This window comes from Strigops habroptila, chromosome 5, assembly GCF_004027225.2.
Source record: "Strigops habroptila isolate Jane chromosome 5, bStrHab1.2.pri, whole genome shotgun sequence".
NCBI lineage: Eukaryota > Metazoa > Chordata > Aves > Psittaciformes > Psittacidae > Strigops > Strigops habroptila.
The window spans coordinates 6,673,786-6,694,941 of NC_044281.2; the positions used below are offsets into that span (position 1 = coordinate 6,673,786).

The 21,156-nt window shown below is 45.6% G+C and overlaps 1 protein-coding gene across 9 annotated transcripts in view; it reads right to left on the reverse strand.

Moving 5' to 3' along the window:
- Window positions 1-21,156, reverse strand: part of COL6A3 (collagen type VI alpha 3 chain) — a 61,824-nt gene that overhangs the window by 20,854 nt on the left and 19,814 nt on the right. For 6 of the 9 annotated variants that reach the window (XM_030487560.1, XM_030487559.1, XM_030487558.1 and 3 more), the window contains 18 exons: window positions 18,470-19,069; window positions 16,621-17,187; window positions 13,349-13,969; window positions 11,610-12,209; window positions 10,406-11,008; window positions 9,222-9,824; window positions 7,388-7,734; window positions 6,843-6,921; window positions 6,349-6,494; window positions 4,826-4,918; window positions 4,350-4,403; window positions 3,238-3,309; window positions 2,268-2,294; window positions 2,106-2,150; window positions 1,947-2,000; window positions 1,714-1,776; window positions 1,248-1,313; window positions 521-574 (listed from right to left, as the gene is read on the reverse strand). In XM_030487560.1, coding sequence (XP_030343420.1) covers window positions 521-574; window positions 1,248-1,313; window positions 1,714-1,776; window positions 1,947-2,000; window positions 2,106-2,150; window positions 2,268-2,294; window positions 3,238-3,309; window positions 4,350-4,403; window positions 4,826-4,918; window positions 6,349-6,494; window positions 6,843-6,921; window positions 7,388-7,734; window positions 9,222-9,824; window positions 10,406-11,008; window positions 11,610-12,209; window positions 13,349-13,969; window positions 16,621-17,187; window positions 18,470-19,069 — 4,694 coding nt within the window. The remainder of the gene's footprint in view (window positions 1-520; window positions 575-1,247; window positions 1,314-1,713; window positions 1,777-1,946; window positions 2,001-2,105; window positions 2,151-2,267; window positions 2,295-3,237; window positions 3,310-4,349; window positions 4,404-4,825; window positions 4,919-6,348; window positions 6,495-6,842; window positions 6,922-7,387; window positions 7,735-9,221; window positions 9,825-10,405; window positions 11,009-11,609; window positions 12,210-13,348; window positions 13,970-16,620; window positions 17,188-18,469; window positions 19,070-21,156) is intronic. The other 3 variants (XM_030487557.1, XM_030487561.1, XM_030487562.1) reach the window with 3 other exon arrangements.

Sequence of the window (21,156 nt, forward strand, 5' to 3'; positions counted from 1 at the left end):
TATATAAGTGCGCATTTCTCTATTGCTTTTAGATCCACGTACTGCCACTTCTCTTCATCCAGTATTACATTTGAATACTTTAAACTACTGGGGAGAGAGGGAGAGAGAAATCCATGCGGCCGGCTCTCTTATATCAAACTTTGGCATGTTTTCTCCTTCCTTGCATCTCCCAGCTCTTCACCAACTCACATAGGTAAGTTGCTCCCTCACACCTGCATGCCAGATGCCTATGCCAGAGTAAGTAAGATGTAGCTTCACTGGTCTGAGCACTGAGTTACTTGCATGGGGATAAACTGAAGATTAGACCTTTAAAGTCTATACAGCAAGCCTGGAAACAACCAGGCATTTTCCTTTTGCATTTTCTTGCAGGTTTTTATTTGTTCGGGGTTTTTATTTGTTCAGGGGTTTTTTTAGGTTGAAATCCTGATGGTTGTGAAACAAAATACATGGGAAAGCAGGAGGGAAAATGTTATTGTCAGTCTAAGCTAGGCCCCTTCTAAGTGTGGGTCTGGCAGCTCACCTTCCTTCCGACTTCACCGTCTTGGCCATCTAGCCCCACCGGTCCTGGCTCTCCCTAAGGGAAAAGCAAAACTTAAGTGAGAGCCCGGAGATGAGCAGGCACTGGGAAAACAGGTTCAGTTCTCACACAACTGGTCCTTTCATGCTCTCACACAAGTTACTCAACATTCCCACATCAGTGGAAATCCTTCTAACAACTCATGAAGACTTTACATCCAGTTGCTGAGCTAGTGCAAGCCAACATTCCCGTTCTTTGGTAAATGCCTCCTGACATTTAAGATGAATTTTTATCATGAGCTGGTATGAAAACAATGGCTTTTGAAAGTTTTCCAAGTGTGTGAAGCTTTTCTTCCAAAGGTTCCAGGTGAATCAGGACTGGTATCAGATCTGCTATCATCTGAACAGTTCTGTGCTTTTGTGTAGGATCCACAAGAACATATGAAGTCAATTTCTAGGAACAAAGTTGTTTTCAGTCACAATATCCCCAAAGGCACTGTATAAAAATAATAATGACAACTTTTCACACAAAACATCTTCTAAGCTCATGTCTTCCCAAAGAAAGCTTTGGTTGCAAAACAACCTTTTCTTGTGGAAAAGTGTTCCTTGTGACAAGGCCCGCTGGGTTTAAGAACCCTGCACCTTTTTGGTAACATCCTTTCTTCTTACTTTCTCTGTCCCATCCTATTGTAAAAACCGAAAACCAACAAAAGACGACAAAGAAACTTTACCATTGGTCCAATTTCACCCTTTTGGCCTCTGGATCCCCGTTGAGTATTATCAGCTCCTGAATCTCCCTGAAAGCAACAGAGCAATGAGAAACATCTGTGTAAGTGGGACATGGAAATCAGGTATCAAACTGCTCTGCCATGGCTCAGACCCAACATTGCTTTTCTTTTCTTTTTTGACTGAATTAGATAAAATATTATTGTGTTTTCAGACACAGCTTTTCAACTGAGAAATAATCATACTGAAGAGGAGGATGAAGGGGGGTTATAATATAATGAAACAGTGATTGACAGGTTGGCATCAAGAGGCATGTGTTACCCACATGTCACCTCTGAGTCCTTGCTCTGTCACTGGACCTGTCACTGTCCAGTGGCATTTAACAAGCCTGAGTGCATGCTTGCTGATGAGCCCAGGACTGGTGGAAAGCGGGTGGAAAACCAAGGAGATACCTCAGCAATATTTATTTACCGGGTCTCCACGGAGCCCACGGTCACCTCGTTCTCCTCGTTCGCCTTTAACTCCCTTATCACCCTGCGAGAGGAGACAGAGAGTTAGGAAAAAGCAGCCCTTGCCTGCTTTCAGTACCTCTGCTGCCGCACACCTCAGCCCCGAGGACAGCATGATGGCTTTCCATCCTCCCCTGGCCCAAATCCTCTTTTTCACCATCATGTAGCCCCATCATAAACGTGATAAGAGCCTACCCTCCTTCCAGAGTATCCCTTCTCTCCAGAGGAGCCAGGCAAACCCTTGTCTCCCTGGTAAAGAAAAATACTTCAGAATGTTTGCGGCTTTCAAGGCGTTTCTCAGATGCTTCACCAAAGCATCTCATTACAAAGAAAAAAGCAATTAAAATTACTAACCTCTTCTCCATCAATGCCATCCAGACCCATTTCTCCCAGTTCACCCTGCGGAAGAGATGCGAGGAGCAAATGCTCACCATGGGAAAAGGGAACGGGAAGGAGGACAGCGGTGTGTCCATATGCTCACGCTCACTGCCGTGGCATGAGGAAATAGCTCCATACCTTCTCTCCTGGGAATCCCCGAGAACCCTGAAGAGATCAGAACAGGGAGTTACTCCACTTTTGCCCAGTTCACCACTGTGGGGAGCACTGGGGAGGGGGACTGGGCTTGGGGGCAGACCCAGAGCCAGGACCGGGGCACAAGAGCAAGGCTTGCTGCACCAGGGTTTGACTGTCCCTTATTTCTCTAATGTCTTCTTCAGCTGCCTCCTCAACACTCATGCCAAGATAAAATACATGCATCATGGGGTTTAGCCAGCTGATCCAATAGAACAGCTTACTCCTTAGCCACAGTTCTTTCTCCACTGACTTTCTTTTCTCCCTGCCCCTATTTCTATATGAATCCAGATCCAGTCATGGTGCCTTTGTCCAAGGCTGAGCAGCTTTTTGAAGAGTATCTCAGCTGCAACTAATGGGCTTGGTTCATGCACTCTGCGCCCTGCCAGAGGATCCTGTGCTAAGAGAAATGGTAGGAAACATCCCCTTAACATCACTAAATATTTCCCATAAATATTATAGATTTCACTACCTTTTCTGGCTTGTGGCTGCTGCCCTGAACCATTTGCTCAAGGTTCCTCTTTAAAGCAGCAGCAATGGCTCACTTTTCTCCCCCCTCCCCAACAGTAGATTTCCATCCACACGCCATCCCACCCCTGGGCCAAGACACACCATTTCCTGGTGTTAAGAACAAATCCATCTCTTCTCATATCTTTCCTCTAAAGCCAGACTGCACAAAATAGATCAGCCTTGTTTGCAGGCTGAGTCTTGGTCACCAGGCTGCCCTTCTGTTCTTCGTAGCAATGCTAAAGCCATGACACCAGCTGAAAGCTGTGCTGTTTGGCCAGGAGGACACCACCACTCAAGTGGATGTGGCGGCTCTTGTGTGACATGCTAAAGCAGCAGGAGTTGCTCTCGGTGGACTCTCACCAACTGGATTCTGGGTCTGCTCCAGGCAGGCTACTTCTGCACATACCTTGGTTCCTCTGTGCCCGGGGCATCCCTGGAAACCCTGTGTCCCATTCACACCAGGTGGTCCACGCTCGCCCTGTTGCATGGAGGGGAAAAAGCAGTGGTCAGGGTTTGCCTGCTAAGCGTGTTTCTTCAGCTAACTGCACCCATCAGCAGGCGCATGAGGTGGTTTGGAAGCACAGGACTAAACTTAGCATGAGGTTTTGAAAGCACAATGCCCAGTGACCCCACCATCTCCTGCCTACAACCTTCCTTATGTACACACCAACTCCAAGTCTTCGTCCCTGAGAAACATCCCTCCCAAACTCCCAGCTGTGAAAGAGCTTTACAAAACTTCTCCTTTAAAATAAACCAAGATAAACCCCTCAGAGCTCTGCATAGATGTCTAATCCCATCCTGACCTCAGAGCCCCATGAAAACATTGCATTGCACATGATATCTGACAGCAGCATTTGGCTCTGCCTGTGCTATTGGCAAAGCGATGAGCACCACCAGCCCTGTGGCCTCAGCTTCACCTCCTGGGCGTAATGCGTGGGGAGTTGTTTACTCCAGGGGTGATGTGGGATTCATCAAGAGCTTGGATGAAGCAGTGCTAGTGAGAAGTCATGGGACTCACGCTGTCTGCCACTGTGATGGATCAAAACACCCCTTCCTGGTCCCATTCCTGGACTAACTCAAATCTTTCAGCTGCATCAGGTATAGGTAACTTTGGCAGAAGCTGCAGCCTTAATGAAGTTGGGGTTTTTATTGTGTTCATAATCACCTGCCCTGCTCAGAGGTGTTCATAATCACCTCTGTGCTCTGCTCAGAGGTGTTTGGGACCAGTTGCAAACATTCCTACCTGCCTTGGAGGAACAGCACAGAGCTGGGTCACACCAAATACTAGGAATTATTCCCCCCATGATGCCTTTTCCAGTTCTCAAGTTGTTCCTTACTGACCCAGGAGCAACTGGGACCAACAACTCAGGCCATCAGGTGGGAAAACACAAAGTTCTGCTTGCTTTCTCATCTAATCCAAGCCCACATCCCCAGTAGAAAATATTTAGTGAAAAAGCCTCCACTATGGTGAGGTCCTTTATTTGAGCAGTACTGCACGGAGCAGGCACAATCACTCACCGGTCCTCCTTCATCACCAGGATAGCCTCCGTAGCCAAGATCACCCGTGGCACCCTAGAAGACAACAGAGAGGATTCTGCATTTCTTTCATATGATCTCCCTCTAAATTGATATTCAAGATTTCCCCAGATTTGCACAAAGTGGCTGCTTGGTCATCTGTGTAAACAAGTTGATGAGAGAAACCATCTCCTTTTGACATCCCTAAACTGTTTCACAAGACACTTCACCCCCTCCTTCTAGCCACTCATCCCTGCCATCTTGGTTGCTTTACAACCCAAAGGCTGTTAGTAAAGGGAAGAGCAGCAGCTCTCAACCACTACGTGTGGCCCAGGACCAGCTTTAAAATGAGGGACAAGTGGACATGAACTTCCCATTAGCATCACCCATTACAATGTTTACACATCACCCACCCATCACCACCATAATGGACACTGACCTTGCATAGGGACCCTTCATCCCCAGGTGATGTGACTTACCTTTGGTCCTATGGGACCTGGCACACCTCTGTCTCCTCTCTGCCCTGAGCACTTGCATGGGACCTTGCAGCAAGTCCTCTCTGCGATGTTGTCCTGCAGCAAAATGCACGAGACAACAAAAAGGTGTTAAAACCTGGCAGAGCACCAGCGTCATAACTCCTGCAAACCCTCAAGTCTGTGAAATTGCTCCTGTGCCAAACTTAATGTCAGTCTGGCAGCATTTTGGGGTCTCTCTGCCTTTAAACACCCACAACACATCAGGAGAAGGAGGCGTGTATTGGCAGACTGGTTAGGTTGCATGATTAGGAAGCAGCAGTCAATGTTCTTTTGGACATCAGAGGCAAGGGTTTAAATGGGAACTGTTGGGGCAGAATTCGTAGAGAGCATTTAGTACATCAGTCCCCAGAGCAGTGCCTGTCAATGTAGAGAGCAATCTCATTTCCTAAGAAACATATGTGGAATAGCCCATAAGAAGGTCATTGCAGGGAATACTTGGCCAGTGACCTGCAGGCTGAGAGCAGTTTGTGAGCACACAGCAAAAAAGGAAAAGAAAGACAGAAAGACAGACAGACAGAAAGAAAGAAAGAAAGAAAGAGTGAAAGAAAGAAAGGAAGGAAGAAAGAAAGAAGCAATAAAAAGGTACGGATTCAGAGAAATCACAGCTTGGTTTTGCATCATCCGATAGGAAGGGAAAAAATCACTTTCTTTGCCAAGTACGTTGCTGGCTGCAAATGCTTCCTGCCAGCTTTGCACATTTACATCTTGAAAGGATTTCCTAGGCAACTGAATTACTTGGGGACGGGCTGAGGACTAGCTCTGATCCCCAAACCCAAGGTTTACTCCCAGGTGGCTGCACGCTGATTTGTGGAGAAGGGCCCAGCAAGAATACCACAGGGATCAGTGGTTAAGCCCAATCTTATTAAATCTACTGGAAAATAAGCTTAATGATGCTGGTAGCAGATGTGAAGTTGGGAGGAACTAGACATACCGAGGCTGATAGTAAATTAACTCAACAAACTTGAGAGGGACTTCATACATGGGAGAGAAATAGAAGAAGAAAGGATAACTCCTTCACCTGTTAAAAGTCTGAAATACAGGCAGTGTATCAACTTGGAGAAAGAAACCTAGAAAGCAGGGCTTCTGCAAGAGGTTTAGCACTGACAAGGCATGACAGTGCTTTACCCGAAAGGTTAACAAACCCAACAATATAAATACGGGTAGAGGGCAGGCTTTTTGCACACCAGCTTTTGATGGCATCTTATAGCATCCCACTCGACCTAATCCCACACACTGTAGCCTTGGCTGGAGTAGCGCTTCAGGCGCAGTACGAGACCAGGCAGCGCCATGGCCTGCTCTTAGCTTTACTTGCTGTGGCATCTGTAAAAAGCACTGACGTGAGGCAGGGCAGGGAGAAGACCAGAGCCAAGAGGGTGTAATTCAGCCTCGGTTCAGCCCCACAGGAGATCCAGTGTCAGCTTTCCTCCAGCATTACAAGGCAGCCCTGCCTGTGCCAAGTCACTTACGAGCTGTTCCGCCAGCTCGAAATCCAGGTCCAGCAGATTAACCCTGAGAGGTCTGTTGTAGGTGAACCCACGACCGAACTCCAGCTGCATCACTCTGTCAAAATCACTCACTCGGTCCAGCCCAACGAAGATGAGAGCATTGACACCTGAGAGGGGAGAAGCAGAAGGGGCTGCGTGATGGGATGAGGTGCTCTGCAGAGCCTGTGCACCCACCCCTGTAAGGACGGGTGGTTATCCGCTTCTATGATTGCAAGAGAGATGATGAGTTGAGAACAAGCATCTTCAAGCACATTCAGTGCAAATTACCCACACGCTTAGGTGCCAGCTGGCAGCTAAATATCACAGGAAGGTATGAAGAACAGCAAGAGCATGCAGAAACCATGAAATCCTTATTCATTACTATCAAAAGCTGAAGAATTCATGAGAAAAGGTGATAAAATGGGCCAAATTTTGACATGGACCATAATCACTGCCCTGAAAAGTAAAAAAGCTACCTTCTTCATGCAAAGTAGATGAAGTGGCCTCCAGCTCTTCTATGGAGTCATCTGCACCATCAGTAAAATGGATTATGACCTGGGAGAGAAACAAACTTATGTCAAGACGCAGAACTTTTTGAGTATAAAACACAATCAGTGTGCAACCTGAAGGGCCTTCTTCCAAGGGATGCTTCATCTGAGAGGAGATGGGGGAATTGCTACACCTTTCCAGGCTATGAAGCTTTGCATTTCTGTGCCAGGTTTCTGCACATGGTAACATGCAGGTGTATGTCGCTAAAGCTCAAACAGGGAAATACCTGGAAAGCAATAATTTGCAACCAGGCATGGGTACTGGCTGCAGCTGTGCTCAGTAGTTGTCAGGAAAGGACTTTGACAATGCATAGGAAACTAGTAGGGCTTATGTCATCAACTTCATTATGAATAAATTTATCTAATGAATGGTTTTTATTTATTATGAATGAACAGTTGCTTTACCAATTACAATACATCAGAAGTCAGTTTTCCTGACCAACACCATCCCAGTGGTCTTAGTTTTGTCTTACCTTGGTGCTGCCAGAGGGCGAGGATCTGAACTTGCTCAGGTAGGACCTCAATGTATCAGCTGTGAGGAAGTAGGGCCCCTGGGTTCGCATGCCCTGAAACCTCTCAAAGAGTTCAGGCTGGTACTCAGAGAAGTCCAGTCCCTCCACGGGTCCCCCACGAGCCTGGGCCATGATGGCCACCCTGACATTGGGCTCCTGGTTGCCAGTGCAGCTGATCCTCTGCATCTGCGTTATTCTATTCAGCACAGACTCAACTCTGGACTCCAGACCTCTCTGGGAATTGAATATATTTTGGCCAGGCCCAACATCTGAGACATCGAAGCCAAGTATCACATCTAAGTCACAGTCTGAAAGGCAAATGCAAAAAGAGAGGAGAACGTCACCATTGAGCAATGTAATTGTTTTTCAAGTAATGACTTTCCCAATTGTTCTGTTAGTCTTAGAATCATTAAGTGGTTTGGGTTGGAAGAGACCTTAAAAATCATCTAGTTCCAACCCCCTGCCACTGGCACAGTCGTTAGGGAAGACACTCTGCATCAGGCACTGCCAACATTTGATCCACAAGTGCCTTCTACTTCCTTTCATCACAGCAACGATAACCTGGGAAAATCTGCATTTCATTGACTTTATTTGATGTTTTTCTGTACACTTGTTGCTTAGCACTGGGAGGAGCTGACCAAACCAAGCCCAACAGGAGTGTGCATGTCTATCAGCCAAGACTGCTGTTTTATCTCCACTGCACGAAAACCTGTCAATACCTGCACAGTGTGCATGCACCTACTGCCTGTGCTGAAAGCAACCATGCTCCAGCCATGGGGATGTAGAGGGAGGTGACAACCAGGTGAGTGATCTCAAGTCCCTGAAAGGTGTAACTAGGATTTATACGGGATGGCTGGGAATTAGGTCAGAAAGTGGCATTGAAGTTACTCAGCCTGAGCTAACAAGTTGATGCATGGTCTGCTTTTCTGCAGGAATATTTAGTGTGGGCTTGGAGCCACCCTGCAGCCATTAAGCTGCCCATTGTTCTGGAGCACTGGGAGATCAGGCTGCTGGATGCCTTTCATCCAGATTTAATGTCTCCTGTGCCTATGTAGACTGAAACTGGAAGGTGTTTGAATTTTCTTTAGTATTAATCCCAGTGGTGCTGCAATCATGGTTACCACCAGCAGCGGTTTGCTTTTCCCTGTGCTCAGCTTTTCATCTGGCTGGAGCTGCTGCTCACTCAGCTCAGGGCTGCTGTGTCTCTCCTTCAGCTTCTCCAGAGGTTCAGGAGACACCTCTGCTCATAAGCCAGAGGGCTGAGCTGTGGTCAGTTATCCTGGGAGCAGGACTTGCCGTACTGTAGTAAGTTAAACCAGCTGCTGGGATTGTGTCCAACAGCAATACCAGCTTGCTTACTCACCCCAATTCCCCTCACTTGGCTTTTGAAGTAGCCAAATCATGTGATTCCTTCTTAGGGTAATTTTAGCTTAAACTATAACCACAAGCACCCTCGCTTTTTCTCATATACCTGTCATGAGATCAAGTGGGCATCTTGGATGGTCTGGCAAGAGAAATTCTGATTTCCAGCACACCATGCATGCCAGAGACTGAATGGCCAAGAAGTCCAACTGCCTTACTATGCATATAGTAGACTGAAGCACAAGAACAGGCAGCTCTCATACCAAAGGTTTGCAGCCTACCACCACACCCATGGAGGAGATCTGAGCTCATGCTGCACCTCAGGCTATAGGCAAAGCAGAAGAGAAGGCTGGACGAGTCCATCAACATGCACCGGATATTAAAAGCCACCCTCGGGAATGGCCTGAGCAAGTTATGAAAGGATGGCACTTACCTCTTGTAACGTCCGTTGTTCCTGGGCACAGTTTCTCCTCCATAGCGGCTTCCAACGTAACTAGAACCTGCTCGTTGAGCTCAGACAGCTCCTGGGCTGTGGATGCTCTGAAGCTCGTGGCGCTCTCACTGGCTAGCCTACTGACTTCCTTCAAGTCGATGTTTTTGACACCAACTGCAAACACCTTGACACCTTTCCGTGTGATTTCCAAGGAGGCACTTGGCCCATCATCTGAGGACTTCCCGCCCGTGACAATGAAGGCAATCTGGGGCACTCTCTGGTCGATTCTGCTGCCGGCCTCCTTCACAAAGTGATTTGCCTGGATATGCTTGATGGCTGCGCCGGTGTTTGCCACTCGTCCACCTTTGTAGATGACTTTGTTGATAGCATCTAAAATCTGAGGTTTGGTGGAGTAGTCCTTGAGGAAAAACTCATCAGTGACATCCGAATTGTACTGGGCCAGTCCTACCTGGATAGAGTCACCATCCCTATAAATGGCATCCACCACAGAGTAGACAAACTGGAGAACTTCTTGGAAGTTATCTCTCCCCAGGTTGATGGAGCCATCCAGCAAAAACACAATGTCAGCTTGCTTTTTTCCTCCTGAAAAGATTACAAAGAAAATGGTTATTAATAATTGTTTGCAGCATCCATGATATTTGTGATTCTTAGTGCTTTGTGAAGTAGCACTGTGTTTCTCTCGCCTTATTTAGATTAGATATTAGGAAGAAATTCTTCCCTGTGAAGGTGATGAGGCACTGGCACAGGGTGCCCAGAGAAGCTGTGGCTGCCCCATCCCTGGTGGGTTGGAAGGGGCTTGGAGCAACCTGCTCTAGTGGAAGGTGTCCTTGCCCATGGCAGGGGGTTGGAACTGGACAAGTTTTAAGGTTCCTTCCAACCCAAACCATTCTATAATTATATATACATACAAGAAGAAACGTTTTATACAACACTTACTACACTTCATACAACATTACTTGGTTTTGTGATAGACACCATCATCTCAATTCAAATTTAACTCTATTCTTTCATATGCTTAACAAAGTCATCTTCTGAGTGTTCTTCAAATCAATGCAATTAAAGGGTTGGGATTCAAAAAGTGTTAGTATGGAAACATTTTCACATTAAACAAATTTTATCTGTGCTCTGTCCAGAAAAGTCTGCAGGATGAATAGGAGTCTTACCAGGTCCTGGAAATCCAGGGGTTTCTGTTGTAGGTACTGGAAGCTCTTCAAGAATACTCTGCACCTTCTTTTCCAAAGTTGGGAGTCCTGGGAAGTCCTGTACCACAAGCACGCGCTCAGGATCATTGGTAATGACCTGCAGCTGGTTCCTGTCCACATTCCTGGCTCCAACACCCAGAGGTTTAATGCTCGTTGAAGTGATCACATTAGCAGGCCTGTTCACGTCATCCTGGGACCGGTCTCCAAGGATGACAACGAGGTGCTGGGGCACTCCATCTTCTATCCTGCTCCCTGCAGACTTGATGAAGTAGTTCTTCACCACGTAGTCTAGGGCTTTTCCAGCATTCAGAGGGGACCCCCCTCTAAGCCTCAAGCGGCGGATGGCTTGCAGGACAGCATTTTTGGACCTGTGGGTCTTCAGGTAGAACTCAGGGAAGACGTTATTGCTGAACTGCACCACACCAATTCGCACTTTGTTTGGCCCCACTTCCAGCTGCTGAACAATTCTGCTGATGAAATCCCGAATGTGAGCAAGCCCATCGGGCCTGACACTGTCGGAGGTGTCAATGAGGAAAACTATGTCCTTTTCATCACCAGAAATATCTGCAGAAATAAAGCAAGAAGAGAGGAAATTATGTGCCACATCTTTGCTTAAGCTTTGCTGAAGGATTTTTGTGCTATCATCTGTTGTGTGATGTAAAACTGCAAAGCATATTTTAGCCAACTTTAGGCATGGTGCTTTGAGGAGCCTCTCCAAAAGAACTTGTGTGCAAGTGTGTATTAACAGTCTGCCTCATGCTCAAATCGTGCATTACTCAGAGCCTTAACTGTTTTGTTCATTAACACTCCTCTCTGGATTTGTCAGTGTTTCCAGCTTCATTTTGCCCCAGATTTATTTCTCTTTCCTAGATAGCTGCTAAATGGGATGAAACAATTGTACATATTGTGGTATTTGACTTAAATCAAAATAGATAACATACTTAGGCACTTGACTTGAAAATCATGAGTTATAATGTATTTAGGTACCTGGGTTGAATTTCTACATATCTGAAAGTTTCCTTCCAAAACTGTACATGTGCTACACTTTTGCTTTTAACTGAGGAAACCCTTGGTTTATAGAGAAGGAATGAAAAGTTATTTACACGTTTGGGCAACATTTGCTTGAACAGCAACACAGAGGCAGTTGGTGTTGACAGAGCCTTACCTACAGAGGGTTGCACATCTCCCAGCAGCCGCCTGATTTGGTCTCCAGTCAGGGTTTCAATAGGAGTCAGCAGCTTCTGCTCGAGGCTGGGCAGTTCCTGGAAGCTGGAGACTTGGAATACATAATCAGGACTAAGAGAAATCTGCACCATCTCCTCAGGATCCACATTCTTCGCTACCACCATAGGTGCCACCCCCACTTGTTTGACTTGCTGTGATGGGTACTCTAAGTCATCGTCGGACTTGCGGGAGGAGAGGATGACCAGAAACTGAGGGACGCCCTCCTCTATGCGGCTCCCGGAGGGCCGGGTGAAGATGGTCTTTGCCACAAACTCAAGGGCCTCCCCCGTGTTCACCTGCTGGCCACCCTGCGGCCGGAGCCTCCTCACAGCACTCTGCACCTCATCCTTGGTGGAGTGCGCGTTGAGCAGGAACTCCACATGTGGGTGCTCGCTGAACTGGACCACCGAAATCCTGGTGGTGTCAAAGCCCACATCCAGGTTGTTCACTATCCTTTCAATGAGATCACGGATGAGGTAGAACTCCTGGGCAGCATAGCGGGAACCATCCACCATGAACACGACGTCCCTCTTCACACCCGCTGCAGGAAAGAAGGCAGTGGTCAGAAGATGCATCACACATTGCTTATGGAGAACAACTATGGTCATTATCTACATCACTGGCCCATGTCTTTGGCCATGGGGAGGATGCTCATTGTTTCATTGCTTGTGATATCTCCTGTGAGTCCCAGCAGGCAGCTCTGGGTTCAACCCAGAGACAGGACCAGTCTGCTAGGCACATCCCCAGGAAGTGCAAGAAAAGCAACTTCCAGAGCAAAGGAAGCAAGAGGGAGCAGGGGAAACCTGCAACAATAATTCCTTCTGGGATCTCCACGCAAGGAAATGTAGCCTGGTGACATTCTTTACTCAGAGCAAGTTGTCTGAGGTTGTTTTACACTCAGTACCACCCCTCTTTCTTTGGCTTTGTCCTCTAAGAAAGCTTCTATCCTACTATTCTCTCAGCTTCTGCCTTTCCAGGATAAGTTTCTGCTTCCTAATCAAGTTTTCTGCAGTGGTAATTCAGGACAGAGCCTCAATTATTGCTGAATATCACACTGACAAATGGGAATGGAGGAAAGCAGTCTGGTTCTGAAGGGAAGGAGCTGATAGAGTAGGAAGGTGGACTTCAGAGGGACTGATCTGGGGTGGGTACCCTTCACCCCAGGCATAAGCTGGCAGGATTTCATTCCGAGCGAGACCAGAAATGGAAGATCTGATCCTTTTCTTGATGCCTGCTTCCAGCTTCCCTTCCCCCAGTAAATGAGTGTGGCAAATATAACACACATCAGCAGGTGTCACATTTAGCAGAAAGCTGACCTTGATTTATAGTGGTGTGAAGATGTCCCTATGGCATCTAAATGACGCCATTTCCATTCCACAAGGAATAGCATGGACCTAAAATCCATCACAACTTAGAACAAGATTAAAGTACTAGCATTTATTTTGTGGGTCTTCCATGTGGATACAACAGGGATGACCTTGAGGAACTGGGCTTAAAGGTGGTGGCTCAGATTAGCTACACAGCTCCTACTACCCCTAAAGTACATCAACACTGAGACCAAAATGGACTTGGAATCTTAGCTGGGACCACTTGCTTTTCTCAGTTTGTGTTGCAACCATGATGTTACTAAACATCATATTTTGCCGCTGGCTCTCGGTGCAGACACAAACATCTTCTCACCTGGGCTGGGTGATGTAAAAACCAGATCAGGGGCAAGTGACTCTATCTCTTTCTTGGTCAGCCGGATGACTCTGTTCGAGACGACCTGCTGCACTGTATCCAGCTGGCTGAAGTCGGGCACAGAAATAGCAAAATCTGGGAGGAAGGAAATGGTCTGCAGCTCTGTGATGTCAGCATTTCCAATCCCAATGCCGAAGGGCACGGTGCCACTTGTCTTCAGCACCACTGAGGGCCTCCTTACATCATCCTGGGACCGGTCAGCAGTCAGCAGGATCAGGAACTGTGGGACGCCTTCCGCTATCCTGCTGCCGCTTGACACAGTGAACACATTCTTGATGAGATAGTCGAGGGCTGCTCCAGTGTTCAGAGGAGAGCCTCCCATAACCTTCAGCTCCTGGATGGCACTGATGAGATCTGCTTTGTCTTCGTGGGTGTCAAGTAAGAACTCAGGTTGTATGACATTGCTGTACTGTGCAACAGCGACACGGACCTTGTCACGACCGATATCCAGGCTTTCAACAACTCTTTGGACAAAGGTCTTCAGCAGAGGGAAACCTCTTCTGACACCATCTGAGCCATCGATTAGAAACACCACATCCTTCTTCTCACCTCTCTCAACTACTGTTCGAGACAAGTAAGAGAAGGGGGGAATAAGTAAGATTCTCTTTTGCAGTGATTATTACTCTCTACATACATTGAACTGAAGGAGTACAAAAGCTCAGGGAGGGGAAACCAAGGAGTCAGGACAGATGGTTCAGTTCCTTTGCCATCAGATGCAATCCCCGGTGAAGAGGCAGACGGGTGGAAGTCAGTGGAAAACACAGTGCAACACGTGCCATGCCTTACCCACCGAGTCATAGAATCATAGAGCCATAGAAAACAGGGTGCCAAGGGACTCCGGGTGCCATCTCCTACTTGAGGCTGGGAGAAGCTGGCTGCTCCCAGTGGGGCTGGGAAGATGGTATATATGGCTTTGCAATATGCAACAGGAGTCTGGGGCATCAGGAATCTTCTGCTCCCAGAGAAAACTGAGTTTCTGAACGAAATGGCATACTGAGAGAAGGTGCTCACAGGGAGCCAATGAGAGGTGGAGAGCTTTCCTGAGGCCTCACTGAACTTAGAAATAAATAATCCTGCTCATGCTCACACAGAATAAAAAATTGCTGGAAAAGACACCCAAGTGAAAACCCTGAAATGCTTTTCTAAAATGACGGACACTGGATTTTTTTTTTTTACTGATTTTATATTTTTACTAACTTCAAGCCCCCAAAAATCTGAATTCTGACCAAATGTTCTTTCTTTAAAACAAAACAAACAAGACTGAAATGCCAAAGATCAGAGAACTGTTGACACATTCTGCTATTGACTAACAGAATTGCAAAGCTTTGGCTCAGCCAAGCAGAAAACATCACTGCCTCTCAAACAGCATCTGATGGATGGTATCTCCAAAAGCGCCATTGGCTTGTTTATAGCAGGGTCAAGTGGGACAAGCAGGAGCATGATCAGCCCCTCTGAAGAAAATCTTAAATATCTGCTTATGAATTCTGGAGTTAACAAAGGCAGTTGAAGACTTAATGCAAACTTCAGATCAAGTTTATTACTTAAGAGGAATGTTGGAAACTTGGTGGGCTAATGCATAGGACTGGAATGACAATATAGCTTGTGTTGAGTCATACAGATAAGAGGGAGCAGACATTGCCTGGTGCATCCCCATTTCATACACCTTTTCTAAAGTTCAGGAGCAGCAGAAGAGAATCCTATCAAAAGTGTCTGGGTACCAGATAAAGAAGAAAAAAATATGGGTACTCTTATAAGGTGGCTGTCTTTTAGCCAAGAATATTAGGAGAAGTAGGTGGATGCAGCTATTTGTGAGCAAATGGCCCAATTATTCACAGTACTTGGTGATCAAAGGGATTGAGAGTGATCTTGACAAGACAGAAATGGTTTGAAAAGGAGGGAGCAGTTCAAGAGCACTAGTCCACTAGTCTTAGTCTATGTTGAGGCAGAAGCTGCACAAATATAGGAAGGGCAATGACTTCACATGGAAAGGACAGGGTAAGAGATGACCAGTGGATACCATTGTTACACTCTGGTCATTTGGAGCAGGCTAATATTGGAAAGACAAGGGTGAAAAGGTAGAAAAGACCTACGAGACCTACAAGGAAAGATTGAATGAGCTGGGTACACAGCTGGTGACGTGAGGACCAAGAAAAGGCATACATGGCAAGCTTAAAGTAAATGAAACGCTGTCACACAAAATACGGGAATGAGCTGACTTCTGTATCCTTCTTGAGCTGAAGGAGATGTAAAAGGCTTAAACTATGACTAGGGGGGCAGAGGCTTGACATTAAGAAAAAGTACTTATTGATACAGATAAAAGCAATCGAACAGATTGCTGGGAAATGTCCTCCGCTGGAGGGTTTTCAGGTTCTGGACAAGAACATCCTGTTCGGGACAGGGGTATGTAGCTGATGGCACCCTGAGATCCCTTCCAGCCCTTCTTTTTTATGTTTCTATGATTCTAAGTCCATCTGCCCAGGAGTTGTATGGAGAGATGACATGGATGTTATTACACTTTTCCTTTTCTCCACCTGCTGTTGGGAGATAGGTTAATACCCAAGGTAGGGCTGCCTTAGGAAATCACACAGCTGGACCTGCATCATTTCCAGTACCACAATGTGATTTGTAATGGTGGCTGTGTGATTCTTTTTATGATTTATTTTTTTATTCTTCAATTAATCCATACTCATCTATGGAGGCTGTGATGGTAACTGAGCCAAGAGCATCTGATTTACTGGTGCATAGGTACAAAACGTAGAAACTGCCGCCATATCCTGTGAGAAATAATGGAGCGAGAGTGAATCCAGTGCATGCAGTGCTTCTTGCTCCCTATCACTCCTCCAGAAAAGGGAGGGTGGAAAGAGAAATTGAGACAAGCCTTTATTTGCTTCTTGTAGCCCTTGGCCAGCATTGCACATCAACTTATGGAAGATCTCTGGGGCAACGACTCTGTGGTATTTCAGGTTTCTACCAGGTTTTATACACCAGTAACAGCACTTACTGCAGCTCCTGCAGCTGAACAAAAGGCTTTTTCCTTACTCATCTTTAAAATTCAGTTTGGACCTTCTTTGCTGGATCAGGGTCTGACCAGAGGAGCAGTTTCTACGTAATGGTTTTAAACATCACCAGAGCCAATTGCCCCAGTTACCAAATTGAGGGGGGCATGTAAGTGGTGTCTTTCAGCCTCTTGGAAACCCTGGGAGTCCCTGTACCTGTTGGCTGAAGCTGGACAGTCTTCAAGAGGTTGACTATGTCTGGCTGAAGCTCTGAAATCCGAGGGAGGGAGTCGACGTTCAGGATGAACTGTGGGGCATACACGATCCTTTCCAGCTCTACGGGGTCAGCGTTTTTGGCTTTGATAACAAAGGTCACAACTCCAGTTTGCTTCAGAGCATCTGACGGTTGCTCCACATCATCGGTTGATCTTCCAGCAGCAAGGAGGACCAAAAACTGAGGAACTCCTTCCTCAATCCTGCTTCCAGCTTCCTTCACAAACAGCCTTCTTATAGCCTCATCCAGTGCAGCTCCAATGTTCAATTGCTTCCCAGTTTTTATCTTCATCCTTTTCACTTTGAGAAGCATGTCTTGCTTAGATGGGAGTTCAGCAAAGTCAAATTCAACTTGGATGGTGTCACTGAACTGAACTACAGCTACTCGTGTGGCATCAGGACCCACGTTCAGGTCAGAAATGACTTTGTGTACAAAGTCCCGGACAGCAGGAAAGCTACCCAAGAGGTTGGCTGAGCCATCAATCAGGAATAAAATATCTTTCTTGCTTTCTAGAATAAATTCACAAATGAAAAGAGGGGAAAAACAGAGATGAAGGCATTTTTCTTCTTAAACATCATCCTAGAAACTTCTCTGCAAATTAGCTGGGTTTCAATATGCGAAGTGAGTGATTTTCATTTAACAAAGTATTCAAAGGCTACAGGACTAAACAGCACCTTTGACTTATTTATCTGAGGAAGAAGGGGAAGCAAGGACATCTCTACCCTAGGACTCAGTAAATTCAAGCACCAGATAGTCATATCGTACATTGTATTGCATCATATCATTCATATCATAAATTGGCAGTTTCAGATCAGGCCAGTCTAGCAATATGCTGGTAATAGAGGGTCGTGGGGTTTCTTTCTATTTAAAGGCTTAGTAGATAACAAATAGATATTAGTTCATACATACATACGCACACACAGAGAGTGTATTCGGTATTCTCTTAAAGTACTTCTCCTAGTTGCACGACAAGAAGCATTCAAATCCATAGGCTAGTTATGACTTTGGGAGGAGAAAAAGCCTTTTACCTGTTTCCATTTGATGCCCTTTTAAATCTCATTGAACATCCAAGGGAAAACCAAGCATCTCATATCTGTGTGTCTTAACATCTTTCATATTAATCTTAATGGTGTCCTTTCCATACTAAACAATCCTGGTTGTTCTTAAGTCTTGATATGCACATAGCCACAATAAGGGAAATAGTGAGCAAATACCTGTTTAAAAATGGTTAAGTTTTCCAACAACTTTAGAGTTTAATGTTGGAGGATAACTTTGAATATCTGGAGTCAACTTCAGCCTCTGTGACAGCCTGATAACAGCATTTTGACAAAGTGGCTCTGAGGAAGGATTCAGCCACCTGTACCTGGCTGGACCTCTGCTCTTCTGTGCTCTTTGGTGAAACTTTAACCTTTCCACATCACTCCTTGTGGCCAAAAGTATATGTTCCCATTGCCTGACTTAGTGCCAAAGATGCATTTACAGGTTGTGACATTATTATGGCAACAGAAAGGGACCACCTGAGTGGCGGGTGGGTGTAAACTCGCTTGGATCCTCTGTCAGCTCTGACCTGCCAAAAGGCTTAAAATTGTGCTGACCTTAAAACGTGTTAGAAATGAATTGAACAAAATGAAGAGCTGCCAGTGTCAAGCTATGTACTGATGGTTAAACACAGCCTGAACTGCTTTGATGACTCAGGGCCTTGGACAGATGTGAAGGTGTACATTGGGAACAAACAGTCAAGAGAAACAAGAGTAACTTAATGCAGTCAACATCCAGGAAGGTAGGTATTACCTGTTGGGGCGAGTGGAACCTCTTCCACACCTCCACTAACATATGTTGTTATAGGCTTATTTAACTCCTGGGGTAAAGCTGTCAGAGCACTGAAATCATCCATAAAATATACCATTCTTGGATTAAAGGCAATCTGTTCAAGTTCTGCCTTATCCGCACTCCTAACTCCAACAGCAAAAGTCATCACTCCGGCCCGAGCTAATTCATTGGAAACTTGCAGGAAGGGATCAGCAGACCTCCCTGCCGTCACCAGGACTAGGACCTGCGGCACTTGTTCATTTATTCTGCTCCCACCAGCTTCCGTGAAGTGATTCGAAAGCACAAAGTTCAGTGCAGAGCCAGTGTTCAGCACTGACCCCCCCTTGGGCCTCAGCTGCCCCATACGTTGAATTATGTCTGATTTGGTTTGGTACGAATATAGAAAGAACTCTGTTTTAGGAGTGTCACTAAATTGCACTAAGCCAACTCGCATTTTGTCACTGCCGACATCAAGGTAGTTAACTAGGGTGGCAACAAAGTCACGCACAAAGGGGAAGTTGGCATTTCCGACGTTGAGTGATCCATCCAAAAGAAAGATGATATCCCTTTTGGTTACTTGAACTGCAGTAGAGCACAGAAAATAACATGAGACATCACAGAAAACAAACATGGATTATTTTTCTTCATGTGTGCATACAGCATACGCTGTACACGCATGTAAACATGGTTAGGAGGAAGGATGAGAAAAAGAGATGAGAAAGAGTGTAGTCAGCACAGAAGTAACAAGGACCTTGCTGAAAATGACTAAATTGGGCAGGGGAAGTTTCTGATGTGTATTGAAAAGTCTTTTAAATGTCAGGTTTATCAATGGGGCTCAGCCTCTGCCATGGCAGATGTTTTCAATGGCTGCCAGTGCCAGAGTTGCATGCTCTGGGCCAGACCCTTAGCTATCAAAAGGCAGCTTCATAGATTTTGATGGAGCAATACTGAATTACACCTATAGACATCTTCCTTGTCTGCAAGTCAACACACAATTACTTGAGGCTTTCTAACGAAGCTTTGGGGAATGCTTCCGCTTTCTGGTACTTTAAGTGGGCTTTGACATCCAGTGCTATCACCCCCTTAGTGACAGCAATCCCCCATTCCACAGAGATGCTCCCATGCATCCCTAGATGTAGAAAGCCACGTACTGCTCTGCAGTGACCTCCATGGTCATGCTTTGCAGCCAGCAGTGGCTGGCCTGCAGCGCAGGGTTAAGCTCCACTTGTATGGGAAAACACTTTTGCCAAGTAACCATTTTGGTTGGTATTTTTAGTGGGTATTAAAAATAGCTTTTACTGATAGGCTTAGAAAAGTTGGTCCAGACCAGACTGCAACAGCTGCTTGAGACACCTGCCTGTTTGATGTCTACATATAATGCAGAAAACTGCATGTTGATGTCTGCAGTTATGGACATCCATTCTGTGAGCTGTTGAAAGGGGAGAAATTTCCCACTTTTGGCTGTAACCAGCCAGTTCTTAGCTCCTTTTTTAAAGTTAAATCCTTCCTGGGCTGTCTCCCAGAAAAGTGTGATTCAAGGCCCAGGGTGAGACAATAGCTAGTTGAAATGAAACAGACTGCCCAGGGTCAAAATCAGTTATGTTACTAATAATAGTCATTCTATGGAGTAGGATATGATTATTTGCTTATGGTATATGTGAATAGCTGTGAGTACAGCAGAGCAAAAGGACTGGAAAAAGAGAGAAGCTGCATGAATGAGCTTTAAAGAACAAGGAAGTATGGGAACACTTTTAATTTCCACTGAAGATTAGAATGCCAGGTTTGGTGTATAGCCATGCAAAACTGCATTAGTAGGAAACATGTTCTGAAAAAACAAGCTTATTAAATGATAAGTACCATGATATTCATCTTAATTAAGGACAAGTATTGGCAACCTGATTTTCAGATGTCTGGTCTGCTCTTCATGTACAATGGCCATCAGCTTTCATTCCTTAAGGACCCTGTCCAAGAGCTGCTTGTTTTGCACTGTGGTTTACAATTGAAATTATTTAGAGAAACTAAAAAAATTATGGACATGGTTCGACACCCACTTAAACCAATGGGAACCTCACTCCTGACCTTCCTGGGAGCCAGAGAAAGTCCTGGTTTTCAGTGTTTATATGCCATAAGACAGAAATGTAAGGTTCAAATATGATTGAGCATAGCATTAGTTCAACCTCAAGCATCCCTGTTGGGAAGAATTCCTGAGAAATTTGGTATAAAATCTGTATTCAGCTACAACACCTCTTGAGATACAGCGGAAACTGCCTGAAAAGACATGACTAGCAACTGGATTGCTTCCAAATGACTGATGTCAATGCCAACACCAAGTAAAAAGAATCCACTGGCTTCACAGGGTTTTGGATCGCCTTCTAAACAGATTAAATGAAAACCAACACTGCTATAGTCTCATACATCTCTTAGGGCTTGAGCTGAGTAAATGACAAGAAAACTGTAAATATGCTCTGAAAGGGTGAGTTTCAGACAGTGTCAGGCCAGCTTTCTGTGAACATCTCCAGGAACAAACTTGCTTATTTTCTTAACACTCAGAAGAAACTTTTAAGCTTTCTTGAGCAAATATCCACCAGAGATTATTCTCAAACAGAGGGAGATACTTTAACATTCACGGTGTGTCCTCTTCATAGATTACACAAACCCTAACTAAGAGA